Source organism: Strongylocentrotus purpuratus, unplaced genomic scaffold (assembly GCF_000002235.5).
Source record: "Strongylocentrotus purpuratus isolate Spur 01 unplaced genomic scaffold, Spur_5.0 spur5_scaffold_8, whole genome shotgun sequence".
In the NCBI taxonomy this organism is placed as follows: Eukaryota; Metazoa; Echinodermata; class Echinoidea; order Camarodonta; family Strongylocentrotidae; genus Strongylocentrotus; species Strongylocentrotus purpuratus.
The window spans coordinates 19,585,043-19,610,836 of NW_022145614.1; the positions used below are offsets into that span (position 1 = coordinate 19,585,043).

Here is a 25,794-nt window from a genome sequence, read left to right on the forward strand (position 1 = left end):
CCACTCTACTGTACGTGATATCTAAAAATACAAAGACGTTTCTTTCATTCTAAGTTAACATAAAAAATGAAAAGAAATAAAAGGTTAATTTTATTTTTAAGACATCCCAATGATAAGCAGACACCATGCCTCTGCATTTCTTACATTTCGCTGAAAGGGGCTTGACATGGTTACATGTAACAAAATCAATACACGTCGTTACACGAAAATGGCTTAAAAACAATCGCTGATATCCTATCAAAATTCAGGTTTAGGAAATCAACGCTAATTAACGCACATTCCAATGGGATGTTACGATGGTTATGTGAAACGATGCATTGGATCGTAACAGACAAACCCTCTCCCCGTTGTTACCAAACAGGAGCCCTCTTCCTCCAAATAAGGCAAGAAAAGAAGAAAAATCATAAGCAAGGGGGGGGGGGGGGGTTGGAAGTTAAGGGGCTGGCTCGCCTCAGCTGGTGCGCATCGGGGCATGCTGGTGTTCCGTACAGGGCAAGAGGTCATCCATGGCCAGATAGTGAGCAACGGTCAAGGAGGAGTGGGTGTTGCCGCTGACCAGTAGACTGACCATGTCCTTCCATTTGGAGAAACTGATGCAGGAGCTCTGTAGGGAGGGAGAAAGAGATGAAATGAAATTTAAAAAAAAGGACAAACTAGTGCAAGGCAGAAGCATAGAATTTCCAGTAACTATTTCTTCTCCATAAAGGGGTTATCTCACTAAATGCTTGCGAACGTAGCGAATTTTGGGTTTCGCCATGGTTCGAAAAAGGTTGCAAGAAAGTTCACGAACAGTTTTCATTGTTGCAAACGTTTTTTCTTGACGCAATGCAAAATTATTTTTCTGCAAACGGTAGTAAGACGGTGTCGCTGAAGTTGGCGAATCCATAACTCAACGTTCGTAAGCATTCGCTGCTCGGTGAGATACCCCCCTTTACCACCATCTCCATTCCGACAATGGACAAACCCAAAATAAAGTGTCACAGATTAGGAATATATAGTGATTATCTAAACACCTATATCTTGGAAATCAACATCAACAAGAATAATTAAAGTTGAGGATGATGACCACCCGGACAACTACCGTTCTGACAATTTACCCTGTAAGATCCAGATAAAAAATTCATCTTCGATAAAAGAACATATAACAGGTCAATCATTATCTATTAAAATGTTTATCAAACCACGTTATAAGAGTGATGAGGGCATTGGATGAGGGTATTACCTTGATGAGGAAATTTGCTGTGCAATTGAGGAAAGGAGATTGTAAGGACTGGTGGTAGTCTAATGCACTGTAATGCTTTACATAATAATTTTCACTTGAATCTTGTTGAAGATGCCGCACAAGGGTGCCTCAAAGTGACCATCAAATATCAAAATGGAAGCCTTACCTTCTCCAGGGCGCTACAGTCCTTGTCTTTGTGGAGATAGTGTTCTTGCCAGAAGAATAGCAGCTCCCTGAAAGAAAGAATGTAGGCAAAAAATAAGTATGCATTTATAACACAGTTTATTATGATACAGAACTATGCAAAAAAAGGTTTGGATGGTGATAAAACCATGAGCATACTCCTGTGCCCTCTTCCATAAAACTTGATATCAATAATATACAACAAGAAGCAGTGAGGGCATTAGTAAGAATTACCCACACAAGGTACCTTTGGGACAGTCTAACACGCCCGAGGCGATAGCTGGGGGTGTTCGGTGTCTGTTTCGAAGGTATCGAGTGTGGGTAATTTTTTTACTAATGACCGATCATTAGTAAAATTACATGTTAGGCAAAATAAATGCCTGGTCACATGTACGCTCTCAACCAATCATTTGATTAGGATCTGCTTCATCATCTTATAACAAGTTACAATAACTGTTATAAGCTACTAAAATCATGGCATTGATTGGCCGTGTGTAAATTTATTATAGAAATTTAGCATTTGTTATTGATATGAAGTTTTATGAAACAGGGCCCTTGATGCGGTCTGTGTTACACTGCAGATCAATTCAAACCTACAAGCTCTCATACCTTACGTAGGCCTCCACAAACTCCAATCTTGGTAATTCGGACCACAATATATAGAGCAAGGCCTGTCTCATGCCTTTCTTGAAAATTTGTTGTATCATACTAAAATTTCAAATAACTCTTAGCCTCTCTAAAATCTCACCTTGGTAACTACTAACACTTACATATTGCTATACCATAACATTTCCTTTTAAAAAGATAATTGTGATCCGAGGAAGCGAAAGCACTTGATAGTCTTTTCATGTGAAAAACTGTTAAATTGGATATTACAATATGAAGCATTGTTGTCTACTAGTATCTGAGGACCCATCAAATCCAACTCAATTACATAATTGGTAAGATGACTTTAAATGTCCATTGATACAATTATCACAACATACAAATTCAATCAGGGAATTTTTAGAGAATTTACAGTAAAGAACAAAAGGAGAAGTAGTCCCATTGTGATAATACTCACATTTCAAATACCTACGGTTAACGACTAAATTATTCATATCCCTTGTAAATTTGATGTTTTTTTTGTGTTTTGGGGGTAACTCAAGAATAAAAGATGGACTGATTGAAATAGGGTATTTGTTGAATATGTTTAGATGTAAGCTTTAATATGTCACATTCTCAAGGAACATAAATGAGGACCAAATCAATTTTCTCATACTTACAAAACTTAGCAAGGGTATGAATAATCTAGTTGTTAACTGAATATAGCAAAGTTGTCATTTTGTCAAGTCCAAAAATAGAAATGAAAACAACCCTCTCTAGTCTCTTACCTGAAGTTTTGAAGGAGGAATCCGGGTCTGCACTGCTTCTGTTCTTCTTTCCTCAGATCGGTGAGGTAGCGGGAGAGCTCACCGATACGATCAGCAAACATCAGGAAGATGACGGTGGTGTTCAAGCAACTCACGTTCTCCTGCAAGAACAAGTCGTTAAGACATTTGGTATTAATAACAAGGAGATTGTCTTATGGGCAGAGGACCGACGGACATTGGGAGAGGAAAATTAATTTTAATTGTCATCAGCAGAAGAAAAATACAGTGGAGCATATAGCAATTCAGCTCTGGTAGCTCCATGAGAGCTCTGCTTAAATCCCCAAAAGACATGAAGACAAAAATGGATTATTAGGAAGATGAATGTGGTGTTCAGGCAACTCACGTTCTCCTGCAAGAAACAAGTCGTAAAGACACGCAACATCAATAACAGGAAGATTGTCTTATGTGCCAAGGACCAACAGTGGGAGGGGAAAATTATTTTTAGCTGTCATCAGCAGAAAAATCATCTCTAGAGAAGAAAACTCCCTAAAAAGACATCTCAAAGTCAAAACGGTAATTCTTTTAACTGTTGTGCCCTTTGAGCCTATCCTTCTTTGTATCACAGATTGGGAGGTTGGGGTGTACCTCTTTGGGCTTTTCACTCCACTCATTACAAGTTCATCAATAAGGAGTGAGTCTCCTATATAGGCTACGCAGAGGGAGGACAGCCATAGGATTCTCATATGTGGTTATCACCTGACCTTGTAATAACTATACGAATCAGTGGGAATATAGCACTGATCCATGATAATAATAAGTATAGTTACGTTTGCATAGCGCTTAATACTACGTTTCTAAGTGCATTATTTTGCAATCATAACCCTGGTCATTGGATTCATTTGATAATCAGCACATGATAGTGCACATGCTCAGCTCCCTGGGGAGTATTCCATGTTGTGCAAAGTATAGCAAAAGTTATTCATTTTGTCACCACCCATATTGAAGGTAACTGTGCACTTTTGCACCGGGCACGCTTCATTTTGTCACACGCAAGTTATGTGTAGGGACCATGGAGGGGAAATAAGGAAACCAATGCATGTGACGAAATGAAGCACGCCTGACGGCGGTGCGAAATTAAGCCGAGGCCCACGTTGAATTGCTCCTCAATCCTAAATGTTATCTCCACCATCATTATCTTAGAGGTGAAGAGGTGTCGCTGTCTAGTTGATACGACGCTGGAATGTGGTTCGCATGGTTCGGGGTCCGAGTCCCGCCGTGACACCAATGTCCTTTGGCAAGGCATTAATCTACAACTGCCACTCTCCACCCAGGTGTTCAATGGGTATCGGGAAGGATGCGACCATTAATGTGGTTCTGTTGACAAGTGTGCGCTTGTAAAATGGTGCCTGGCCGAAACACTCTTCAGGGAGCAGAACTTTTGCATTATCATGAGCGAATAAGCAATTGAATCCAATGACCGGGGAAATATTAATTACAATGTAAAGCGCTTAGAAAACGAAATATCAAGCGCTTTAGAAATGTGACTATGATTATCATCTTACCTGGGTGAGAATCTCTACATGGATGATGTTAATGAGCTTGAAGAGGAAGGTGAGACGGTTCTCTCTCTTAGAGATGTACTGAAGGAGACGACATGACTGAATGCCCCATTCTAAACAAACAAAAGATCAAGAGATGCAATTACAGCTTCACATTATAAAAGTGCTTTAGAATTCTTAGATAAAGATGTCACCAAAACAAATATAAAGGTATAAAGTTTAATATTCATAGGAGTAAAGAGCAGATTTATGTTTCATTCTGTTCGCAGACAAAACAAAAGATGCAAAACCATTGTCCAAGATGAAGAGGATTGAAACTCAAGTAGGCAAATAATTTTGAGGGGTGAGGGTAGCAACCATTCAAGGTTGGAATTATATGACGTAACTGCTGCAAAATATAGTGACATATTCATGTGGGTTAGTCAGATCTTTTCAACCCCTCATTCAAAGAAATCACTTTTGAAGTCACTCCTGTGTATGCCTATGCATCAAATTTGATGATCTATTTCAGCTATCAGAAAACACTTCTGAAATAGAAAAATCTGGATAGAACCTCTAATTTCCACATGAACTTACCATAGTTTTCTGGCTGCTCCTTCTCAAAGTGCTCGATAGTGAGGGCCAGGCATCTCACAAACATGTTAGAGTCTACAATGTGGGTATGTACCAGCTCTATGAACTGCATGAACTGTAGAGAACACATAAGAATGACATGAAGTGTAAGATATAGAAAATCATTCATGCCATTTGTTAGAAGAGGCCATTTTCGCAATGTAATCAAATTTAATGTGCCTCGTTAGAAATGATTTGATTCACCTGTTACAAATAATTGTATTTCATATTCAGAATTCTCTATCAATAATTAATGTATGCAATCCTCAAGGATATCGAAAAAAGGCTTCTTGTGTGAAAAATGTGAGATTCAAGCAAGATCTAAGAATTTTTTTGCCCATTTATTTTATCATTACCATCATCATCATCCCTATTATCTCTATCACCAACGACATCATCAACACTATGACCATTATCATAACCATAATCCTCATCACCATCATCTTCATCATCACTGCGATCACCATCACCATCAACAATATTATCAGTTATAGTCACCACTCCTATCAAAACCATCACAATTGTTATGGTTCTCACCTGTTTTCTGAGCTGAAGGCATTGCTGAATCTCTTGGAAGCAAGGATAGTCAACTTCATCAGCTCAGCTATCACCATAATCATCATCACCATTACCACAACCACCACCGACACTACCGCTACCACCACCAACACCACCACCACCACCAACACCACCATCACTACCACTACCACAACCACCACCACCACCACCACCATCATCACTACAGGTCCTCACCTGTTCTTCTGAGTTGATGGCCTTGTTGAATCTCTTGAAAGCCAGGATGTTGAACTTCATGAGCTCAGCCAGCAGATCAAAGTAGCTCTGTAGCACCTCCTTGGAGTGGTGATCACTGCTCAGGATGTGCTGTACAACATGCTGTGTAGGAGTAATAAAATAAGAAGTGATATTTCACCATTCACAACAGCAAGCCATCATTTCTTTTAAACACTTGCAGGTTTATGCGACATTAATTTCAAGAATCAATGATCACAAAAAATGAATAAGAAGTTTTTAACCTCAAATTTCATTATGAATTTGCCGCACCTCAATTTCTTGATATATAGCCCTTAGAGTGTGCTAAATAAGTGCCCTTTTCAAGCCAATTTCAGCACCTTGTTGTTAAATTCTGATTATCAAATTCCTATGGCTTTATAACCGGTAGTACAACAGATACTCCTGCAACTCTTAATTGGTCAGTTTCCTGCACTAACTGAATTGCTCACTTAAATCCTGGATCCAACACTTAACCCTACATCCAACCTAAAACCCAATACCTCATGCTACGGTCACAGAGGTTCGTACGAACGATAATTTCGTACGAATCTCCATTTTTCCATTGTCTTCCCGAATTTCCATTGTCTGAAAATCGATCGTACGGCGTTCGTAGCAGTTCGTAATGGCATTTGTGATCGAGGCTTTAGACAAATTAAAACCTGAAGCAATCAATACCAGAGTATATTTCGGATCCCTGAAAATCAACAAAAAGCTGCATAAACATAATTTGATCAAACCTCTATTAGGTTGCTCTGCCATGAGGTTGTGAGTTTAGGAACAAAATCATAGCCAAGACTTGAATTATTTCAGATATTTACACTAAATTTATTAAAAATCATGGGGCAGAACATTTTTTTAAAGATATAAGTGAAGACATTTTTTTCCTGATTCTTGCTACCAGAACTAAATATAATCTGTAATATATGTGCCTAATCTCTGAGGACTGTCTTGTCCTGAAATGATATGTTTACATTTGGTTTCATACCTCTAGAAGTCCTTTTCTGATAAGGAAAGTCTGGTCTGCATACGATGTCTTGCCTCTCAAGAAGCTCTCTATGGCGCGGGCCATCCAGAACCTGGAGAAATACAATAATGATAATGATAACAATCATTATTTATGAATAACAAATTTAATCCTTAAACATTTCAAATCATTCCTTAAAACTTATACTATTCATGCAAATGTTAAAATGTTGCCTTCATGTGAGGAGCTTGTACCTTGAATGTTTTTGAAACAGAAATATGGTGTCATTATAAATGCTGTGAATCATAACCATCTCTACTGGGTTATTTTGGGTTAATTTGGGGTTATTTTGAGGGCTCTCCTGATTGGGGGACCTCCAAGAAATATTTTTTTTCCATTCAGTTTAGAACTTAGAATTTGTCCTTTTTTTATGGCTTGTCCTACATAACAACACGTAAGGTATGCAATTCACATTCTGACTTTTGAAATACAATTATTCCTAACAAGTGGATGAAATAATTTGTAACAAGGCACTAGACATAGGCTGATGCACTAAATTTGATAGCATTACGAAAATGGCTTATTCGCCTGATGTATTTCAATAGCCACAGAATGCAAACACTAGTTGTTGCCATGTTGGGTATGGTATCCTCTTGCATAAAATTTTACAATAGACACATATGTAGATAAATGTATGCATGCTTCTTTTTTCACTGATGAACTATGGCATGCACATATTAATGACTCAGGTGAGGTAAATGGGTACCTGGCAGGAATTAATTCCTTGAAATGCTGTAATGGCAGCTAGGCTAAAGCAGGGGCAATAATAAATCTGCCTCGCAATAGAACTATAGAAATGCCTATTATTTGTGTGACTTGGGAATTACTGAATGTTATTCAATAACATGTTACCTGAAAGGTGAATCTCTGGGTTCTTTCTTCATCACATCAACCAGCTTGGTGAGGATACCCTTCTGACCTTGGCACAGTAACGTCCTGTCAAATAAGATCATTTTCAAATAGTTAAACTGAGAGGGCTGAGTTCTGATAATGATAAGAAATCAATTCTAATTGAATACAACATAGCTAACGCCACATATTTTAAAACTAGCTTAGTGACAATATTCTTCTGACCTTAGCACAGTAATATCCTGTCGAATATAACATTTTCATCACCTGGGTAAAGATAATATTCACTAAAGCATCATTCATACATAATGCAGCAAACCACCGCCTAACAAAATCGCCATTAAAAAGGTGACACAAACTGTAGTGTGCTTCACTTTTAGAGTTCTTCTCACATACAGATTAAGAAGTATGCAGAGGGGCCTTTGCAGCATGCAGATACACTTTTGTTTACCACAACTTGATATTTTACTCATAAAGGTTTTTATTTTGCAACACACTCTTTAGGCATTCTGTTGCACTGTGCCTGACTGGAGCTTAATGATCATACAATGGCATTTGCAAACAAACTTTATTTCATAAATAGTTCAATGCGTGATAAACAAGAACTGGGATTTTGTAAGTTTGGGACTACCAAACTATCAAACTTACAACACAGTAACTAAATTTTGTTGAAAATCTCAAGTGATGAAAAGCACTGGACATGGGAATGAAATACTTTGTGAGGACAAAACTTAAGCCAACATGATTTTTTATTTGGCGGTATATACATGTATGACCTCAATTGACATTTGGCAACTGCTTTTGACCTTTGACCTAAAGTTTAGTATTCATTATCTTTTATACTTCATAACCTGTGGCCAAAGCCTGCATGGACCACTGGACGGGACTTGTGTAGTGACTCGATAATAAGAAGACCTGCGAGTACAAGTTTCATAAGATTTGGACATACATTGACAGTAATGATAGTAATGATATAAATTGGAAGATGGGAGGAAGATTATTAAGATGGGGGTTTTCATCTTACCTGTCGATCTTCTTGACTGCTTCTAGCTGGGGAATGTTGGAACTTGATGAAATTCTATTGAGATCGTTGATCTCATGTCTGGTCATGATCAGGTACTTGTTGCTGTAAATGACAAGTTCATTAATATCAAGAAAAATAATTATCACTTAGTGTAAAAGGATAGTTGTTGAAAATCAAATCATATGAGTACAAGGCTTAAGCTGAAAGTTTGAGTAAGACAAGAAGACACCATGAACTCCACAACAGAACATAACTCATTGGGGTAATGTCATTTCATATAACATGCATTTCCCATGGGTTCCCCCCAAGTAAGTAGGACATAGTATCCATTAAGGCAGTTTTCACTAGAAAGTGAACTGATAAAGACATTTCATGACCACTATCAACTATCTTGAATGAACCTCACAGTTGTGGGTAGGTGAACAACTCTCCCATGGATGCTCCTTCCATGAGGGTCCAGTCCTATTTGACCAGTTATGATTACTGGTCAAATAATGATAACAATAACGTCTCCATAAGTTTCTGTGGAAAAGTAATTTGATATCAATGTAGCAGGTCCTACCGCGATAATAAATGCTAATGTTTCTTTAACAAAATCAATACGGTGGATACCTTTTCCACGTATATATCTTGAGACACACTTTATATTTAAAGGGATCGTTTAACAATGTTAAATCTGAGATGCACGGCCCTACGTGTTATCAGTGTCTGTGATATAGTGTAATATTGAAGCCCTAAAAAAATTGCGCTGCAACATGATCAAGAAGTGCCTCAAAAAAGTAAAAACCTTTGAGTGAGCACTTTTACCATACTCGTTTCCCCCAATAGACTGTAGTGTTATGAAAACCGTTTTGCAAACACAAAATTTGATTTTGATTTTCAATCATAAATATCTTGATAATTAGACAGGCGATCGGCTTGTAAAAGTCATGGGGTTCCTGATTGACCTAAAGGTTTATAATTATCATTGCAGCATAAGCTAAATCAAGGATTTATTAAAGGATCAAAGACAAAGTTACTGGATACCTTTAAAGGTTATCCTTACCAGTCGAATGGGACCGGCCTTTTACCTCATTGCCAATAGTGGGGATACATATTCATATGTGGTCTTTGCTTGAAACTTACTCATGATGATCACAATAGGTGTGAAGTAGTCTGAGGAACTGGACCTTGAGAGCAACCTCTGGACTGCAGTCACAGTTCTCGTTGACCCCATGGATGGGAGCTCTAAGATTGCACCTCCAGATCACCTTGTCAAACAGGTTGTTCAGTCCAGGCATCAGCTTGTATTGGGCTAGGATCTCATGTACCTAAACAGAAAGATCAAGTTACATTAGATCACATGAATTGAATAATAGATTGATTGATTGACTTGATAGGTTGCACCCCCAATCGTCTTATCAAAACGGTTGTTCATTCCAGGCATCAGCTTGCACTGAGCTAGGATCTCATTCACCTGGGAATGATAATCCACCAATATTACTTGATTGATTGGTTGGTTGGAGAATGGACTATGTGATTAATTGATTGATTGACTGACCCCACTTACATTTCCAGATGACCTAATCAAGCAGGTTGTTCAGTACAGGCATCCCCAACTTCAACTCTAGGCCCAACATAATGCCTAACCCTAAATATAGTGCACCCCCAACCTGAACCCTATAAATTTCAGAGCAAATGTCACCAGGGGGGTGTTTCACAAAGATTCTAAGTCAAACTTAACTCCACGTTGGACTTAACAATCATTGAGAGCCATTTGTAGCCTTAAAATAAAGAATATTCAAAAGCAAAAATTGAAGTATTTTAGACTTTTTATAAATTCCACATAAAGAAAATTAAATCGCCTTGGTAATAGAAAACATGCAGGATTTGAATCAACATTTTATGTCTTTTAATACAAATTTTTACAAAATATTTGTAAAGATACTAACGGCTTTCCTTAGTTGTTAAGTCCAACTTAGAGATAAGTTCAACTTAGGATCTTTGTAAAACACCCCCTGATCATGTATTGGATGATATACAAATCTTGAGACCAACCTTGTGCCTCTGTTTGCCTCCAAGCAGCAGACAGAGCACGTGGAGCACCTCCACCTTGTAGACTACCTCGTGCATGGTCTTGAGGGAGTCTGGGAGGGGTAAGGAGAGGTCGTGGAGGGGGAGGTTGAGGTAGACACCTTCGTCCTCGTTGGCTACCTCGGCCAGGGCGTCAAAGGCCAGGGAGCTGTCGAGCCAGGTCACCCAGCTATCGATCTGGGAGAAGAGCGTGTCCATGTCGGTCACACCGTCGGGCTCGGCTGCAGGGGATGAACAGAAAAGAGAGAGAGAGAATAAGAGAAAGAGAGAGAGAGAGCAGAGAAAAAGAGAGAGAGAGAGAGAGAGAGAGCAGAGAGAGAAATAAATAAATAGAGAGAGAGAAATAAATAAATAGAGAGAGAGAGAGAGAGAGAGAGAAATAAATAAATAGAGAGAGGGAGAGAGAGAGAGAGAGAGAGAAATAAATAAATAGAGAGAGGGAGAGAGAGAGAGAGAGAAATAAATAGAGAGAGAGAGAGAGAGAAGAGAGAGAGAGAGAGAGAGAGAGAGGAGGGAGGGAGAGAGAGAGAGATATATATATACGATTTTAAGTAATCTCTTGATGTAATTCACAATCAGATTCATTTTCATCCCAGAACATGCCCTGCAGAAGTGAAAGATGATTTCATCTTGTTTTGACATAAGTTACAATTTTTGTTGTTGATGTTATTAATATTAGTAATCATACAACAGTCTTTGGCAATCATCTTAATTTAAATAGGTATTTGTAGAACTCACCAACTGACTTGCAGGCGATCTTGACCAATTTCTGCACAAAGCCTGGAAGCTCTACTACTGTCTCTGTTGTTATAAGAAAAGAAAAAAAAATGCAGAAAAGGTCAATTAACAATGATCAAAAGAAATATCAGGAATCATAAATGTGCACCTCACATGTAGGAAGTGATATCTAGTTAGATTTCACTACATTATGTGCGGGTAATAAGTTAAACATATGTTCTATGTAAACAAAAATATTAAAAAGCAACATATTGCAACTGGCTCTTGAAAGCAATGGAATTTTCAATATCTTGTGGCATGCACAGGTTTCTGCTTACAGCATTCACAATACACATATTCAGCAAGGGATCATAACCACATGATGTCATTAACAGCCTTATTGGAAATGAGCAAGTGCAAAGTATTTGAACCATACATTACTGGCCACGTCTTAAAGGGGGGATCCGATAACTTTGTCTCAGATTCTGAAACAAAATCCTGGATCTAGCTCATGCTGCAATGATAATTATAAACCTTTAGGTCAGTCAGGAACCACATGTCTTTTACAAGCCGATCGCCTGTCTGATTATGAAGATATTTATGATTGGGAATCGAAACCAAATTTTGCGTTTACCAAACGGTTTTCACAACACTACAGTCTATTGGGGGAAACGAGTATGGTAAAAGCGCTCACTCAAAAGATGATTACATTTTGGAGGTACTTCTTGATCATTTTGAAGCACAATTTTTTTTAGGGCTTCAATATTACACCATATCACAGACACTGATAAGACGTAGGGCCGTGCATCTCAGATTTAACATTGTTAAACGATGCCTTTAATTGAAGTATATCTGATCATTGTATTGTAATCATCCCCTTACTACAGCTTAAATCTAAGTGAAATGACAAATTTGATGTCAACTTTTTGTTCACAACTCCACAATAGTTGGTAATGGATGGGATACCAAATGTCAAAAGTAACCAAATACTTTGAACTTGCTCAAATATGTCTTTATTTGAAGAGCACAGTTGTTCGGTAACAAACAAAACGTATCATTTCTAGCAGAAAAAACGAGAACTACCTCCATCACACACACTCATTCCTTACTTTGGTTGACTTCAGAGATGGGCGTTTCACTCCGATTCCTGCAAGCCTTATCCTGGGCAGCCAGGGTGCAAGGGTCATCCTTAGGGTCAAGCTCGGAGATGGTGATGGAGAGAACACGGCAGAAGTTAGCAAGCTGGTCCTCCTCAAACTTCTTGACGAGCGTTTCAAGATCAGCTGTTAAATAGTAAGTGTAAGTCTCACATGAAAACTTGTGTCGTTGAAAGGCACTTTAATTAACCGGGTATACACACAAGCACCCACTACAGACAACTGGATGTATACCTCAAGCTTATAAAGTCAAACCTGCTTTAAAGACCACCTGTATAGAAAGACCACCTGCCTACAATTACCACATTTTTTGTTTCCCTTGAAAATGGTTTCTCATTGAAACATGTATTAAAGGAACCTGTACATAAATGACCAACAGCCTAAAAAGACCACTTTTTGGTCTCCCTTAGGTGGTCTTTATAGACAGGTTTCACTATATCATGTCAGGAGGGTGTTATACCAGTGGAATAAATGAGGTGTTAACACCCTTCTGACTCTCTTCAGACTTTCAACTTCCTGACAAGCCCTTAAAAGATTTAAAGTATGACAAGAAAGATTATGTAAGGGCTTTCAAACAAGGTGTACACATCTATACACAAACACACCCACTCCAGACAAGTGGGCGTACATCAATGTTATGTCCCTTCATAGCTAGAAGGGTATTAACAGAGTTAGCACCTTCTTGCTTTGATCAGACAATATAATCAGACTATTAAATCACTCTTGATTAGATGTGGGACAAACCAATATTGCCATATAGGAGTGTCCCCACAGGAGTGATGTAAGATTTATGGTCAGTAAACACAATTGAGTATCAATTAAAATCAATCAACATTACAAGCTGTGGCATTGACCATACATGCCAACATTTGAAAATCAGAAATCTGTACAAATTATGCTATTTAAAAAAAAAAGAGGAACAATCCTAACTCTCCTATTCAATACTACAGACAAATTTGTACAGGAAGAGGAACACCTGCATTAAAATGATAATTATCTTCTCCCAAAAAGAGGAATGTTCCTCTTTAATCTGAACAGTTGGCATGTATGCATTGACACACAGCCTGAAGAGAAATAGACTTCAGAACTGTTCAAAACACAGACCTTCATGTATACCTAAAGATGGATTTCATTTCATTGTGCCACATAAAATCATATCATTTTCATAAAAGCCCTTTTTTTGGTTTTACTTCTTCTAAATATATCTTGCAGGACAGGGGGTCAGGGACCCGTTGCATAAAACTTACCATCGATGGTAACTTTGCCATCAATGGCAACTACCATGGTAACAGGGCTCAACAGCCAATCAAATTCAAGTTTTCTATGGTAGTTACCATCGATGGCAAAGTTACCATCAATGGTAAGTTTTGTGCAACAGGCCCTGGTCTTCTCGGTAACATTCTCCACCCGATTCTATGTGTAGCCTACTCTAGTAACTGCTCTTCCATCGTTATTTATGTGGTTTCCTTTTTGTTAGTTGGCCTTTCTTTCTCTTTGATCACATGGTGATAATTTACAACATGTAGATATCATTAAACTATATAAATCTAATAATACCAGTCCAAAAGTACGACTTACGGATGTCCTGAAGTCGGAACATCTGTGTCCTAACCCCAAGGATATCTTCTATGAGTGTAGCAGCTTTGAGGAAACATTGCTTCTCCGTGAGCAGGGTGAAGAGATAGACTATGAGGTCATCATGGTCTGACAGAGGAGTTGCCATGTCAGTCCCCATCTAAAAATAAAAGATACAGATAATCATTTACTTATGTTTCTGACATATAGAGCAATAAAGCCATGTGGCAAATTAGACGCTATTTTACATGTGAATGACGAGCAAGTAGGCATAATAATTATCTGTGTCTTGTCTTATAAGATGAAGATATATCAGGTGCACAATGCTTTTGTAATTTCATTAAAGGTAAAGACCAGTATTGGAAACGCCCCAATTTCAAAAAATGAAATGGAAGCTCTCATTACCAATCATGTGAAAGAATATGTTTTGACTAATACATGATAAAAAATTTGACGGGAAACTGCCTACTAATTCATATATTTGGTAAATTTGTTTCTCTCATGGTCTGCGAGAGATATAGGGTAGTCCCATATACATCTTTCTGTGTATAGTGCTTGTTACTTTATGAAGAATGGGCCAATTTTCTTATGATTTTGATTATTCCAGAACCTTGCAGATGCTAGATGCTAGATGATCAACCTTTTCTGATCGATTCCACAACATTTCTTTCACAATGCAATCACATGACCATAACTGGTCTTTACCTTTAATCCTGAGCACTTTTCTTTGTTTGTTAATTTGTTTGTTTGGTTTTGTATTTTAGGTTGTTCACTGTGTCCTATGGGAACAAGACTCAACAGTCATGGTAGAAAATTCTTTCAGGCACTATTTGAAACCGTTTTATCCCTTTTCTTGTCTTCATATGTTTATCACTTTTCAGTAGACATAGATACATGGAAATCTGTTGATGTACGACTGAAATGAATACACAGATTCATTTGTGCTTTGAAGCACTACTAGGAATAGAAAACAACAAAAAAGCTGAGACACTTCGGCGGTAAGCGCTTTATAAACACCGTTTGTATTATGATTATTATTATTATATGATCATCAAACATGTTCACACCTGGGGCGGTATTCTGAATGCTCACTTAACTTTCCTGTTAACTTGCTCTTTTAGTCCTCAAGTTAATTGGGCACTACTAGACCTCCAAGTCGATATTCTAAAAACTCACTAAGCGGAGTACACTATTGCATGAAGATGTAGGTATACAAAATGTGTTCATACTTACATTTTGACACATGTAGTGAAGGAGATCCATTGCATTGTAAGCTATCTTATGTCTCAGAACTTTTTGTGGATCTGAAGGTTGCAGAAAGAAAAGAAAGAAGACATAGAATATGAAGTTTTACCAAAAATATCAAAATGTTATTACTATTAAGTTGTATGTGGCAAAGACAAAATCAAGAAACCGTAAATACACAACAGTTAATAATAATAATAATAATAATAATAATATGTCTTGTTTACCCAGGGTAGCCTCATCAGTATTCATACTGTTCTCCCTGAGGGCCCTGCAATCATATTATTACCCCGGTCATAGTTAGATTTGAACTGAGTCACATTGATGCCAGGAAAAGAAAGAAATGTCATGCTCTCTCCCCTGTATGTAATTCTAATCCATCAGCAAATGGTGACATACATTTACTCATAACAATCTTCTTTATTCTCATCATCAATAATTAACATCACTACCATCTATATCTTTTAGTACCATCCTCATCATCACCAAAGTTCACCCCCCCCCCTCTCTCATCACCATGACCACAGTCATTCAAATACTTGTGTACGAGTGTACAGGAGAGTAAGCTACCGTAAATCTCTGTGTATAAGACGACGCACATGTGTATAAGATGCGCCCCTGTTTTTAAGACAAAACCAAGTAGAAAAAGAAATATACATATATTCATTTTTTTTTTTTTTTTTTTTGCCGACTCCGTAGGCAACAAGCCAGGTCAGTATGTTTGAAAAGCCAAGCAGGGAAGGACCTTCATTTCGCTACGAAGTTGAAGGCGCCGATTTGAGCTTGTGAACTTGTCACAAATAATATTTAATAGTAACAATGTCGTTTTTAAAACTAAAGATGCGAACAAATTTTCCTCAGAGTCCAACGGAAAGTCGGACAGAGGCCAGTTTGGATCTAGTTTGCGAGTGGTGAGTCAACATCCTGCATGTGAGTGAGCCGGGACCATGCCATTTGCTCTTCCCGGCACGGGTGAGCGTCAGCTGGCACAATGCTAGGTGAAGGAGCATAAATAGGAGACTTCAAAAAACGACTAAAAAGTGGCATTTTGAGGACTCGAAATATCCTGTACCTGTCTATAAGACGCACCCCCAACTTTCGAATTTTTGCAGGAGAAAAAAAGTGCATCTTATACAAGAAGATTTACGGTACAGTATACTTAAGAGCTAGGTCACTCTTTGCTCCCATGCACATAATATTTGTCATTGTCAGAGAATAAAATACTTGAACAATTCTGGGGGCTACTTTACAAGCTTGCTTGCATGAAAATAACACTCTTTAATTTGTTTTGCATTGAACTCTATGCAAATTTTGGGGGGCTCTTTCATGACTTTCGGGGGCTCTTTTTGGCATTTTGGGGGCTAATTCGCCCTGAGCCCTCATGTATTTTTTCCCCTGGTCATTGTACCTTGTGATGCTGGGTGTCCTAAACTGCCAGGCATGTAGGTCTCTCGCACCAGACGAATCTGGAACGTTCCTGGTCCCTGCTGGGTGGCCGATGCCGACGTCGTGACCGATGATGACGACGATGATGCGGTCGTTGACGATGCTGATGCCGTCGCTGATGATGCGGTTGCTGATGAAGTCGACGGTGTGTTGTCCTGGCCTGTTGCTCCAGCTCCAGCTCCAGCTCCAGCTCGAGCCTCAGCCACAGCTGGAGTTGTGGATGTTGCTGCTGCTGATGTTGCTGCTGATGTTGTTGCTGTTGCTGGTGATGCTTCAGGAGTGGTTGTGGTAGATGTTGCTGGGGTGTCACCGCTTGGTGAAGGTCCTTCAGCAGGTTTAGATTCATTGCTTTTCACACATTTCTTCTCTTTTATCTTGTAGAAGTGTGGTTGAAGGAGAAGATCAACAGTGACCTGGATTGGTAAAATAATATCACGATTAAAAAAACATCTTCAAGCAAATATCAGGACTCGAGACGAACTAATGTTGGAAAAGGGCCCAAATTAAACTTTTAAAGGAGCTACACAAAGAAAATTCACTAACAACTCATAATTAGAACAAATTACATATGGATGGAAAGATTTTCTCTTGAAAAACACGAACAATTTGCTGAGAAATCATATAGATATCATGGAAAGGCGTAAAATGCAATTTTTCAAGACCCTCCTTAGACCCCCGAACGCCCCTGAACGTAAGTCAAACACACAAGCGTAGCGAGCTCTGAATAGTGACGTCACACACTGGACGAACAGCTCAGTGCCGTGTAGCAGTATGCAGCTAGCCAGCCATGTCCCGTATTTGACGTCACAAATATTGACGTTCTACAAAGGACCGCTGAAGGCAGAAAATCTGGATCTCAAAACTAACATTTTTGAGAGTTGATTACTGCGGGCCCCAAACATATTTTGAAGAGAAGAGTTATTGTATTTGATCGACAAGGCTTCCCCTTCGCAATGATATGATTCTTCGTGTGGCTACTTTAAGAGTTTGTATGCATGAGCCCTGGATTAATTCTTTTTCAATGTGGGGGTCCTGACATAGATTCTAAGGGCTCATGTAATCCCGGTGCCTGTCAGTGTCACGCCCATAGACGGGAAATATGATAATGTAATCCTTAAGATATGTACATGTATATCAACATACGTATACTTAGATTTTGACATATATGGGTAATTCCATACATTAGGTACGCACTTTGTGACAGTTATGATGTCCCACTTACATAAGGAACCCACACATATTTGTGGCGCTGAGTAAAGACTTACATGTAAATAGTGGAGTGAGATTGTTAAGTGATTTCCAAGCATAATATTGCACCTCATACCTAGAATCACTTAACAATCTCACTCCTCTATTTAAGTCTTTACTCAGAGCCACAAATATGTGTGGGTTCCTTATCTACATGTAAGTGGGAAAACAAAAATGTAAACAAAGTAGGTCCCTAATCTCTGGAATTACCCACACACTTAAAAAATGTTTCAGATTTAATTCATCATTAAAAAAATAGAACATAAAATACTCATACATTTTCTTTTTTATGGAGGAAAAAATTATAATTTCACAAAACAAACCACAACAGGTTACCCATATTACATGTATACAGGTGTATAGATGGTGTGTGATGGAAATTCTTTTAAAGTAGCCACACGAAGAATCAAAAGTGTTTTGAATTGATGCAAAACTCATATCACTGCGAAGGGGAAGCCTTGCCGATCAAATACAGCAACTCTTCTCTTCAAAATATGTTTGGGGCTTGCAGTAATCAACTCTCAAAAATGTTAGTTTTGAGATCCAGATTTTCTGCCTTCAGCGGTCCTTTGTAGAGCGTCAATATTTGTGACGTCACATACGGACACGGCTGGCTAGCTGCATACTGCTACACGGCACTGAGCTGTTCGTCCAGTGTGTGACGTCACAATTCAGAGCTCGCTAGGCTTGTGCGTTTGAATCACGTTCAGGGGCGTTCGGGGTCTTAGGAGGGTCTTGAAAAATTGCATTTTACGCCTTTTCACGCCATATCTATAAGATTTCTCAGCAAATTGTTCGTGTTTTTCAAGAGAAAATCTTTCCATCCATATGTACATTGTAATTTGTTCTAATTATGCGTTGTTAGTGAATTTTCTTTGTGTAGCTCCTTTAAGGGTAATACAGTATAACAGTTAATGTCTGTTATCTTGGGAGAAAAACAATAGAAAAGTGGTATATAACATCACTTTATTTACCAATTTAAGATTATATTCAAATCTTCAGAAATCTCTTCTTATGAAGAAACACTCCTTTCATAACATAATTTTGTTTTCACCGAAAATTCATAAACCTAATATTTTGCAGTTTCCACTTTCTTTTTAATGTAAGTGCCTTGATATCGAATACATGTATGTGAGTTCCCTGTAAAATAATTAGACTTACCTCGACACCTCCAAAGAGTAAGAATATTTCTGCATTAATAGTCTTGCTTTCCTTGAATTTGCCACTGTCAGCTGGGTACTCTACCGTTGACTCAAGCATGAGCCTCTGCGTTATTTTCTGGAGATACAAGATAAACAAGGGGAAAATATTCAAAACAACTATGATAATGCACACAAAGTCTGAATCCTCAATTCCCTTATTACTAACTGCATTATGAATTACATGTGTGCACCAAACACAGGCTTCACCTATCGGCGTGCGTGCAAAGCATGTAATAACATGTACTGTACACGAGAGACCTCAAGCTAGTCTTAATTGTCAAGTTCTTGCATTTGAAGAGAAAAATGGCTTCATGTACATGTAACTCTGCATCGTTGAGTATCAAGAGACCAGCAAAACACAAACAAATGAACAAAAACACACTAGAAATAAAAGTCACTGAAAATATTTGCACATATTGCAGAATATATTCTGTCTGTTGAGTTCTGGAAGGGTGCCAACTTATGTGTTTCATACAGCTCATACGCTTCTAGCTTATCAAAAGACCATATACTTATATACATATTTTTGTTTAACTAAAATCATTTGGCATTCATAACTTATCATGTAATGTTGTCTTGATCAGTCCATGTACAAAAAAATATAAGCTCTTTTTTTTATTACTGTGAAAATTAATCTGAAACCATTAAAAGAACTTCAATGTTATTACTTTAAAAATGTAAGCTCTTCTTTTATTACTGTGAAAACTAATCTGAAACCATTATAAGAACTTTAATGTCATTACTTTACTTTATTTAGGGTAAAGTGTGAAAGTGGTTTAATTGTACATCTAACTGCTTGCAACTGCAATATGAAATATACTTTTCAATCCAGAACAATATCTTTGAAGTTGTAATGGAAGCAAATTGCTTTGTTTGGCAGAAAACGTGAGGTCTTTGAATGCAAACACACACAAAAAATTTTTTTTTAAAGCATCATATTGAAGAAATTAGAATCCAATGTTTAAAGCAAAGATCTAAAAGTGGGGCCATTTGTAGGGATTTTCCAGCACAAAATCATACACCATCTTTAGGGATATTTTTGGTGAAAAAGTGGCCCATTAGAGTGGCACATCGCAGTATACTATACACTGTATAAGCTGAGAGATGCCCCTCTCCCCCCCCCCCCCCCCCCCTCCCCATGAAAAATAACTGATGCCTCAAATTTTATCATAATTTATGTGACCTTAACTAGCAGAGATTATGTGACCTTAACTAGCAAACAAAACAACAACAAAATACATCAAATTTTTTTCCAGCAACTTGTCGATGATCTAACCTTGAGTAGCTTGAGACAGAGGTAGTACTGCTGTAACTCTGGGTTGGTGTTCAACAGACTCCTGGATGCTTCAGAGAGTTCAGCGGCGATGACGGGGATGGTAGCAGGAGACGGAGTGCCGGAGGAAGCCTGAAGACCGATCCTGCTCTCGCACGTCATCAGGAGCTCACGAGGAAGCTATGGAAAGGAAGTTGGGAAGTTCTAATTCAAAACTGTGTTTCAGAGTGCTTTTGATGAAGAAAAAAAAACGGGAAATATATGAAATAAATTGATAAGGAATTAGTAGATGTATCTATTTGGGCAAAAATAACAAGAGCAGAAAGGGAATCATACTATGTACCGGTATATATTCTATTCCATAACATCCCCCTTTCCTTTTTTTTTGGGGGGGGGGGAGCCAACCATGATAACAAACTATTCAAGAGGAAAATAGAAAAATCTAGAGAAGTACACTGGTGAAAGTTTGAATAAAGATGAGTGAGACAATTTTTTTTAAAAGTTGTCATCACCATTGGCACATGTATGGGATCTTCATTTTGCCTGAATTGGTGATGTCTCTGTGATGTAGTGACAGACAACTTTCCATTTCTTCCAACACACACAATTACTGAAAAATTCTATTTATGAAAATGTAAAATTGTATGACTCAGTAGAGTATTTTCTCTTTAGAAAACCACTAACATTACTATTCATAATATATTTTGAGTAGTGCCCCCAGGCAGAAGGCACTTAGGAGAAAAACATAAATCAATTATATTTTTGTAAACGACTAATGGGGTAGTTATCCAAGATGTCAAAATACACTGACCAAAATGCCAATTTGAGCTTCACATAGACTTAGCGATCTAATATTTCGAACATATGAATAACTTCTTATTTTGGGTCGAATTGATTTTAAACTTTCACCATTCTGTGTACCTTATTTTCCTGCTCTCATACAAATGAACTTATTACAAGGGTTGGATTGCCCTTTTACGCTTGACCTACATGTACACTTGTTGTATCTTTGTGGGAGACTTTACTGAAACATTCAATGTTACAGGGAGCATTCACTTGCACTTGCAATTTTCACCTTGTATTTAATACTTCCTTGTAATGCTTCTGGTGTTGGGTACAATAGACCTGTATGAATGTTGTATCTTTGTGGGAGACTTTACTGAAAACATTCAATGTTACAGGGAGCATTCACTTTCAATTTCCACATTGTATTTAATACTTCCTTGTAATGTCTACTGGTGTTGGGTACAATAGACCTGTATGAATGTTGTATCTTTGTGGGAGACTTTACTGAAAACATTCAATGTTACAGGGAGCATTCACTTTCAATTTTCACCTTGTATTTAATACTTCCTTGTAATGCCTACTGGTGTTGGGTACAATAGACCTGTATGAATGTTGTATCTTTGTGGGAGACTTTACCGAAACCATTCAATGTTACAAGAAGGAGCATTCACTAGCAACTTTCACCAAGTAATCTACTTGTAATTCATTACACAGTATTCTGTGTACTACACAACATTTACTTGTCACTTTTTTTGTATCATGCCAGAACTTTACTTTTAACATCACCCATAAAATTAGCCATGTACCTACATGTACATGATATACAGAACTGTAGGTACATCTCTTGTATGTAGTTACATCACTTTAATAATGCAATGCATAAAAGCTTTCTTCACACAAAGATATTCTGTAGGAGGAAAGAGATTCCTATCATTCCTAGAACATGTACTGTACTCACTGTACATGTAATCACACCGGACTTCACCCGTTTGTGCAGTTAATTTGATATCTTTTGTTGAATATTCTTTTAAAGTTTAAATACTGATATACACCGTATTAAAGCAGAGTAATAAAGAAAAGTGCACGGGTATCAATCATCAATCAATTCATCAGGATTGTTGCCCTACATGTACAGTACATGGACATGTTTCAGCATCCCAATCCAATATATGAAACGAAACAAAAAGTTCAACAAACTGCCTTAAAAAGATTCTTACAGATTGAAGGAGACAGAAATACATTCATCCTGCAATTTTCAGCACTGACTTTAGCATACATGTACATGTACGAAGGCGCATGCACAGAGTTAGCTGAATTAAGCGAACTCCCATCTTTCCAACCACTTGAAATTATAATTTGAAGAAGTCTTTGATGGGAAAAAGGGTGATTCTTCGTCATAACCCTACAATACATCCATCTTGTATCGTTGATTCAACATGGCGAAGAGAAAAAACGCATGCGCGGTAGCGACGGAGCAAATATGAATATTCATGATATAGAGCGCCGTGCGCTCGAAATTGCTGAATATGCAAGAGGTTGAGAAGGGCCTCGTCTCTTCGATTCATGCATATTCAGCAATTTTGAGTGAACGGCGCTCTATAATATAAATATTCTTATTTGCTGCACCGCTACCGCGCATGCGTTCTGTCTCCTCGCCATGTTGAATCGATGATACAACATGGATGAATCGTCCGGTTAGGACGAAGAATCAATTTTTTTCCCATCTTCTTCTTATTCTTCTTCCTCCGCTCTATCGGAGATCAGCAGCTTCCAGGGTACTGCAGTTTGTCATAGCAGGCAGGATTGTCATGTCAGGTAGAAAGTGTATTAGCGATTGCATTAGCACGAGCAGAGTGGATATTGTATAAAAATTACAGTGATGCATTAATAAGAAGGTTCTTTTGGTTAGGGCAGACAGTTAGAACATTCGGAAGTAGGACTGCCTGCGTGAAGGTCTCAGGGTCATCTGGACTAAATAGAGCGAGTGTCGACTGCTGTACGCCCCTGTGGTGGAGATTGTCGACCAGCTTCTGGCGATGATTCCTGAGTGGTTTGCACTTGGCTATGAAGTGTGTGATGTCCTCCTCTTCCGCTTTGCACACTTGGCAGAATCGGATCGTACCCTTCTTGATTTTACACATCAAAGACTTCTTCAAATTACAATTTTAAGTGGTTGGAAAGATGCCCAGAGGAGTCGAAAAGCATCATAAGTCAAAATTTTAATTACTACCTCTTTACATTGCGAAAAAATGTGACCCAACCCGCTTTTTTAATTGTTTTCAGAAGCGATGTCGGAGCTCCCTGGAGTTAGGATTTATGAAGAGATTTGCTCAGATAACCAGTAGGGGCGCTTGTCCGGGGATTAGGATCGTCCGCATAAACGAGGATTGTCTTTGTAAACACGGACAGACGCGTCTGTGAAAATAAGGATCATCCGCATTTTCACAGACATTTCACATTTCTGATCTGCGCGTTGGCGATGGCGCGTTGGCAATGGATTCTGCAATGATTTTCTCCATGCATTTTACATTGACTTTGTACAGAGACTTCCTCATTATGAGCGATAAACTCGGAAAACGGACAACCCATGAAAGTAGACAGTAAACTGGGGTTATTTTCTTACTTAGAATCCATTTTTTGCATCGCCAGCGCGCAGTTCGGGAGAGCGCCAATGAAACAAAATCTGTCTGCATTTAAAGGGATATCCTCGTTTATGCGGACGATCCTCATTCCCGGACCAGCCCCTACTGATCACAACACAGTTCAACTTTTCAACACAAATTTATCAAACAATTTCACAAACATTCACAGATCAATGAGCGATGTTAATAGGGTTTGTTCATCAATCACTCATTCACTGATTGAAATTAGAATCAAACATCAATTATCATTAATTAATGAAAATAAGTAGAAATCCCCGAACCTCTGTGGCAGATCTGACCGGCCGCTTTCCAAGTTGAGAACTACGAACACCCAAGAAGACATTCTTGGAAAATGAAGGATTGTTCAGTTTAACTCGTTTCCTTGGTCTTGTGGATTCATTTCCAATGTTTGTATTTGTCGATCTACTTGAAGTTGTACTTGCAGTTATGTTCGACAACGGAACACTTGATGTAGCTGTTGCGCCTGAATTTCTCACACTCGCCGCTGCTGCTGCTGCTGTTCGACTTCTCGTAACACGAAGTCGGTCTTGAGTTTCGGGTTTACGTTCGGATCCTCGCATATTAATAGGTCTTGGCTCCATTTTCCCACTGCTTCTGATGTTATTCTGCGACTAATTCCACGGTATGGTAGTTAACATATATGCCAGTGGATCATTTGTGTAAATTGAACCCTAACTTTGGACGAAAAGTCAGGAAAATAAACGATTGCCCCTTTCTTTTCGACGCTTCACACAGATTGTCTATTATCATATCTGCGTCATGTCATTACATGGGCGCCCCAGTCGTTCTTTTCAGCAATGAAAATATAATGCGTACGTAATATTACGTGCATCGTGACAATGCTGTTCAGAAAAGTCTGTCTGTAAAGCCTAATTTGAGATGTCAGAGGTTAGAGCCAGGCCAAAATCCATCTCGGGGAATTTGTGTGGAATTTCTACCATTATCCTAGTAGTTGTGAAAGTTTTCACAAAAAGACAGTTGTAATAACTACTAAATAATACAGGAACTAGACTAATGCGTAGAGAGAGTAAAGCACAAGAGGAAAACAAGTGGAGTTGATGACAAGTGGAGTCATGGGGTAGGGGGGCACCAGTAGTCTAGTATACTAATTAGTAGATAGTGTTTTTGAACCATATTTCATTCGTTTTTTTAGTCCTGCACCCTTTTCAGAAATAAATAGCTTTGCGTTATACCAATTCCAAAAATAACAAAAACATCAATCTGCAATCGTCATTACCACGTACACAGGAACTGGCATAATTGATTCTAAATTGTGCGAACGAGCGAATCGTATCAGCCCCCAAAAGGCAGTTTTTGTTTCAACGCATAAACAGTAATTTTTGTGATTAAGACATTAGATAAGAAATACGGGCACCTCGCTGAGAAATATGCATGCATCCAAAAATTATATATTCGGTAACCTCGATACATGAATATGACGGGGTATTTGGCCACCTCATTGCCCGGAGTCATCCTGCAAATGTTGCAAGAGTAATTAAAGCGAATTATGCTCCAGCTAGCGCCGGGTAAAATGTAATTTCGGTAAAAGATATGCATTTCAGACATAGAGATATATACTTAAGTGTTAGTATATATCTCTATGATTTCAGATATATTTGGGTACCGCGCTTGCTTCCATATAATTAGAGGGATATTGGGGCACCTCGTTGCCCACATGCAATGACACATACGAAGGCACTTGCAGGCTGCCTGCCAAGATACCCTGTTGTTTCTAAACGTTGCGAGAAAGTAAGGCGAACGAGAAACTTAGATATAGATTCTTTATTTTCTT

The 25,794-nt window shown here is 38.4% G+C and overlaps 1 protein-coding gene across 1 annotated transcript; it reads right to left on the reverse strand.

Annotated features, from left to right (window-relative positions):
• Nucleotides 1-253: 253 nt before the first annotated feature.
• Nucleotides 254-24,774, reverse strand: LOC575851 (short transient receptor potential channel 4-associated protein). The gene is made up of 19 exons (XM_030975099.1): nt 24,263-24,774; nt 20,557-20,733; nt 19,240-19,356; nt 16,793-17,243; nt 15,373-15,443; nt 14,143-14,299; nt 12,517-12,690; nt 11,429-11,491; nt 10,655-10,911; nt 9,743-9,927; nt 8,618-8,719; nt 7,597-7,680; nt 6,706-6,796; nt 5,682-5,822; nt 4,893-5,004; nt 4,320-4,429; nt 2,779-2,918; nt 1,389-1,455; nt 254-604 (listed from the first exon to the last, which is right to left on the reverse strand). The coding sequence occupies exons 1-19, from the start codon at nt 24,581-24,583 to the stop codon at nt 452-454; spliced, it is 2,973 nt and encodes a 990-aa protein (XP_030830959.1). The 5' UTR covers nt 24,584-24,774; the 3' UTR covers nt 254-451.
• Between the last annotated feature and the right edge of the window lie 1,020 nt (nt 24,775-25,794).

Bases quoted from the DNA above. Each gene is read 5' to 3' on its own strand.
- LOC575851 (XM_030975099.1), bottom strand. From the start codon at position 24,583: ATGGAGCCAAGACCTATTAATATGCGAGGATCCGAACGTAAACCCGAA. The intron at 19,357-20,556 runs GTTAGATCATCG...TTGTATCTCCAG, and splicing joins TCTGTCTCAAGCTACTCAAG to AAAATAACGCAGAGGCTCAT. The intron at 17,244-19,239 runs GTAAGTCTAATT...TTACCAATCCAG, and splicing joins TACTCTTTGGAGGTGTCGAG to GTCACTGTTGATCTTCTCCT.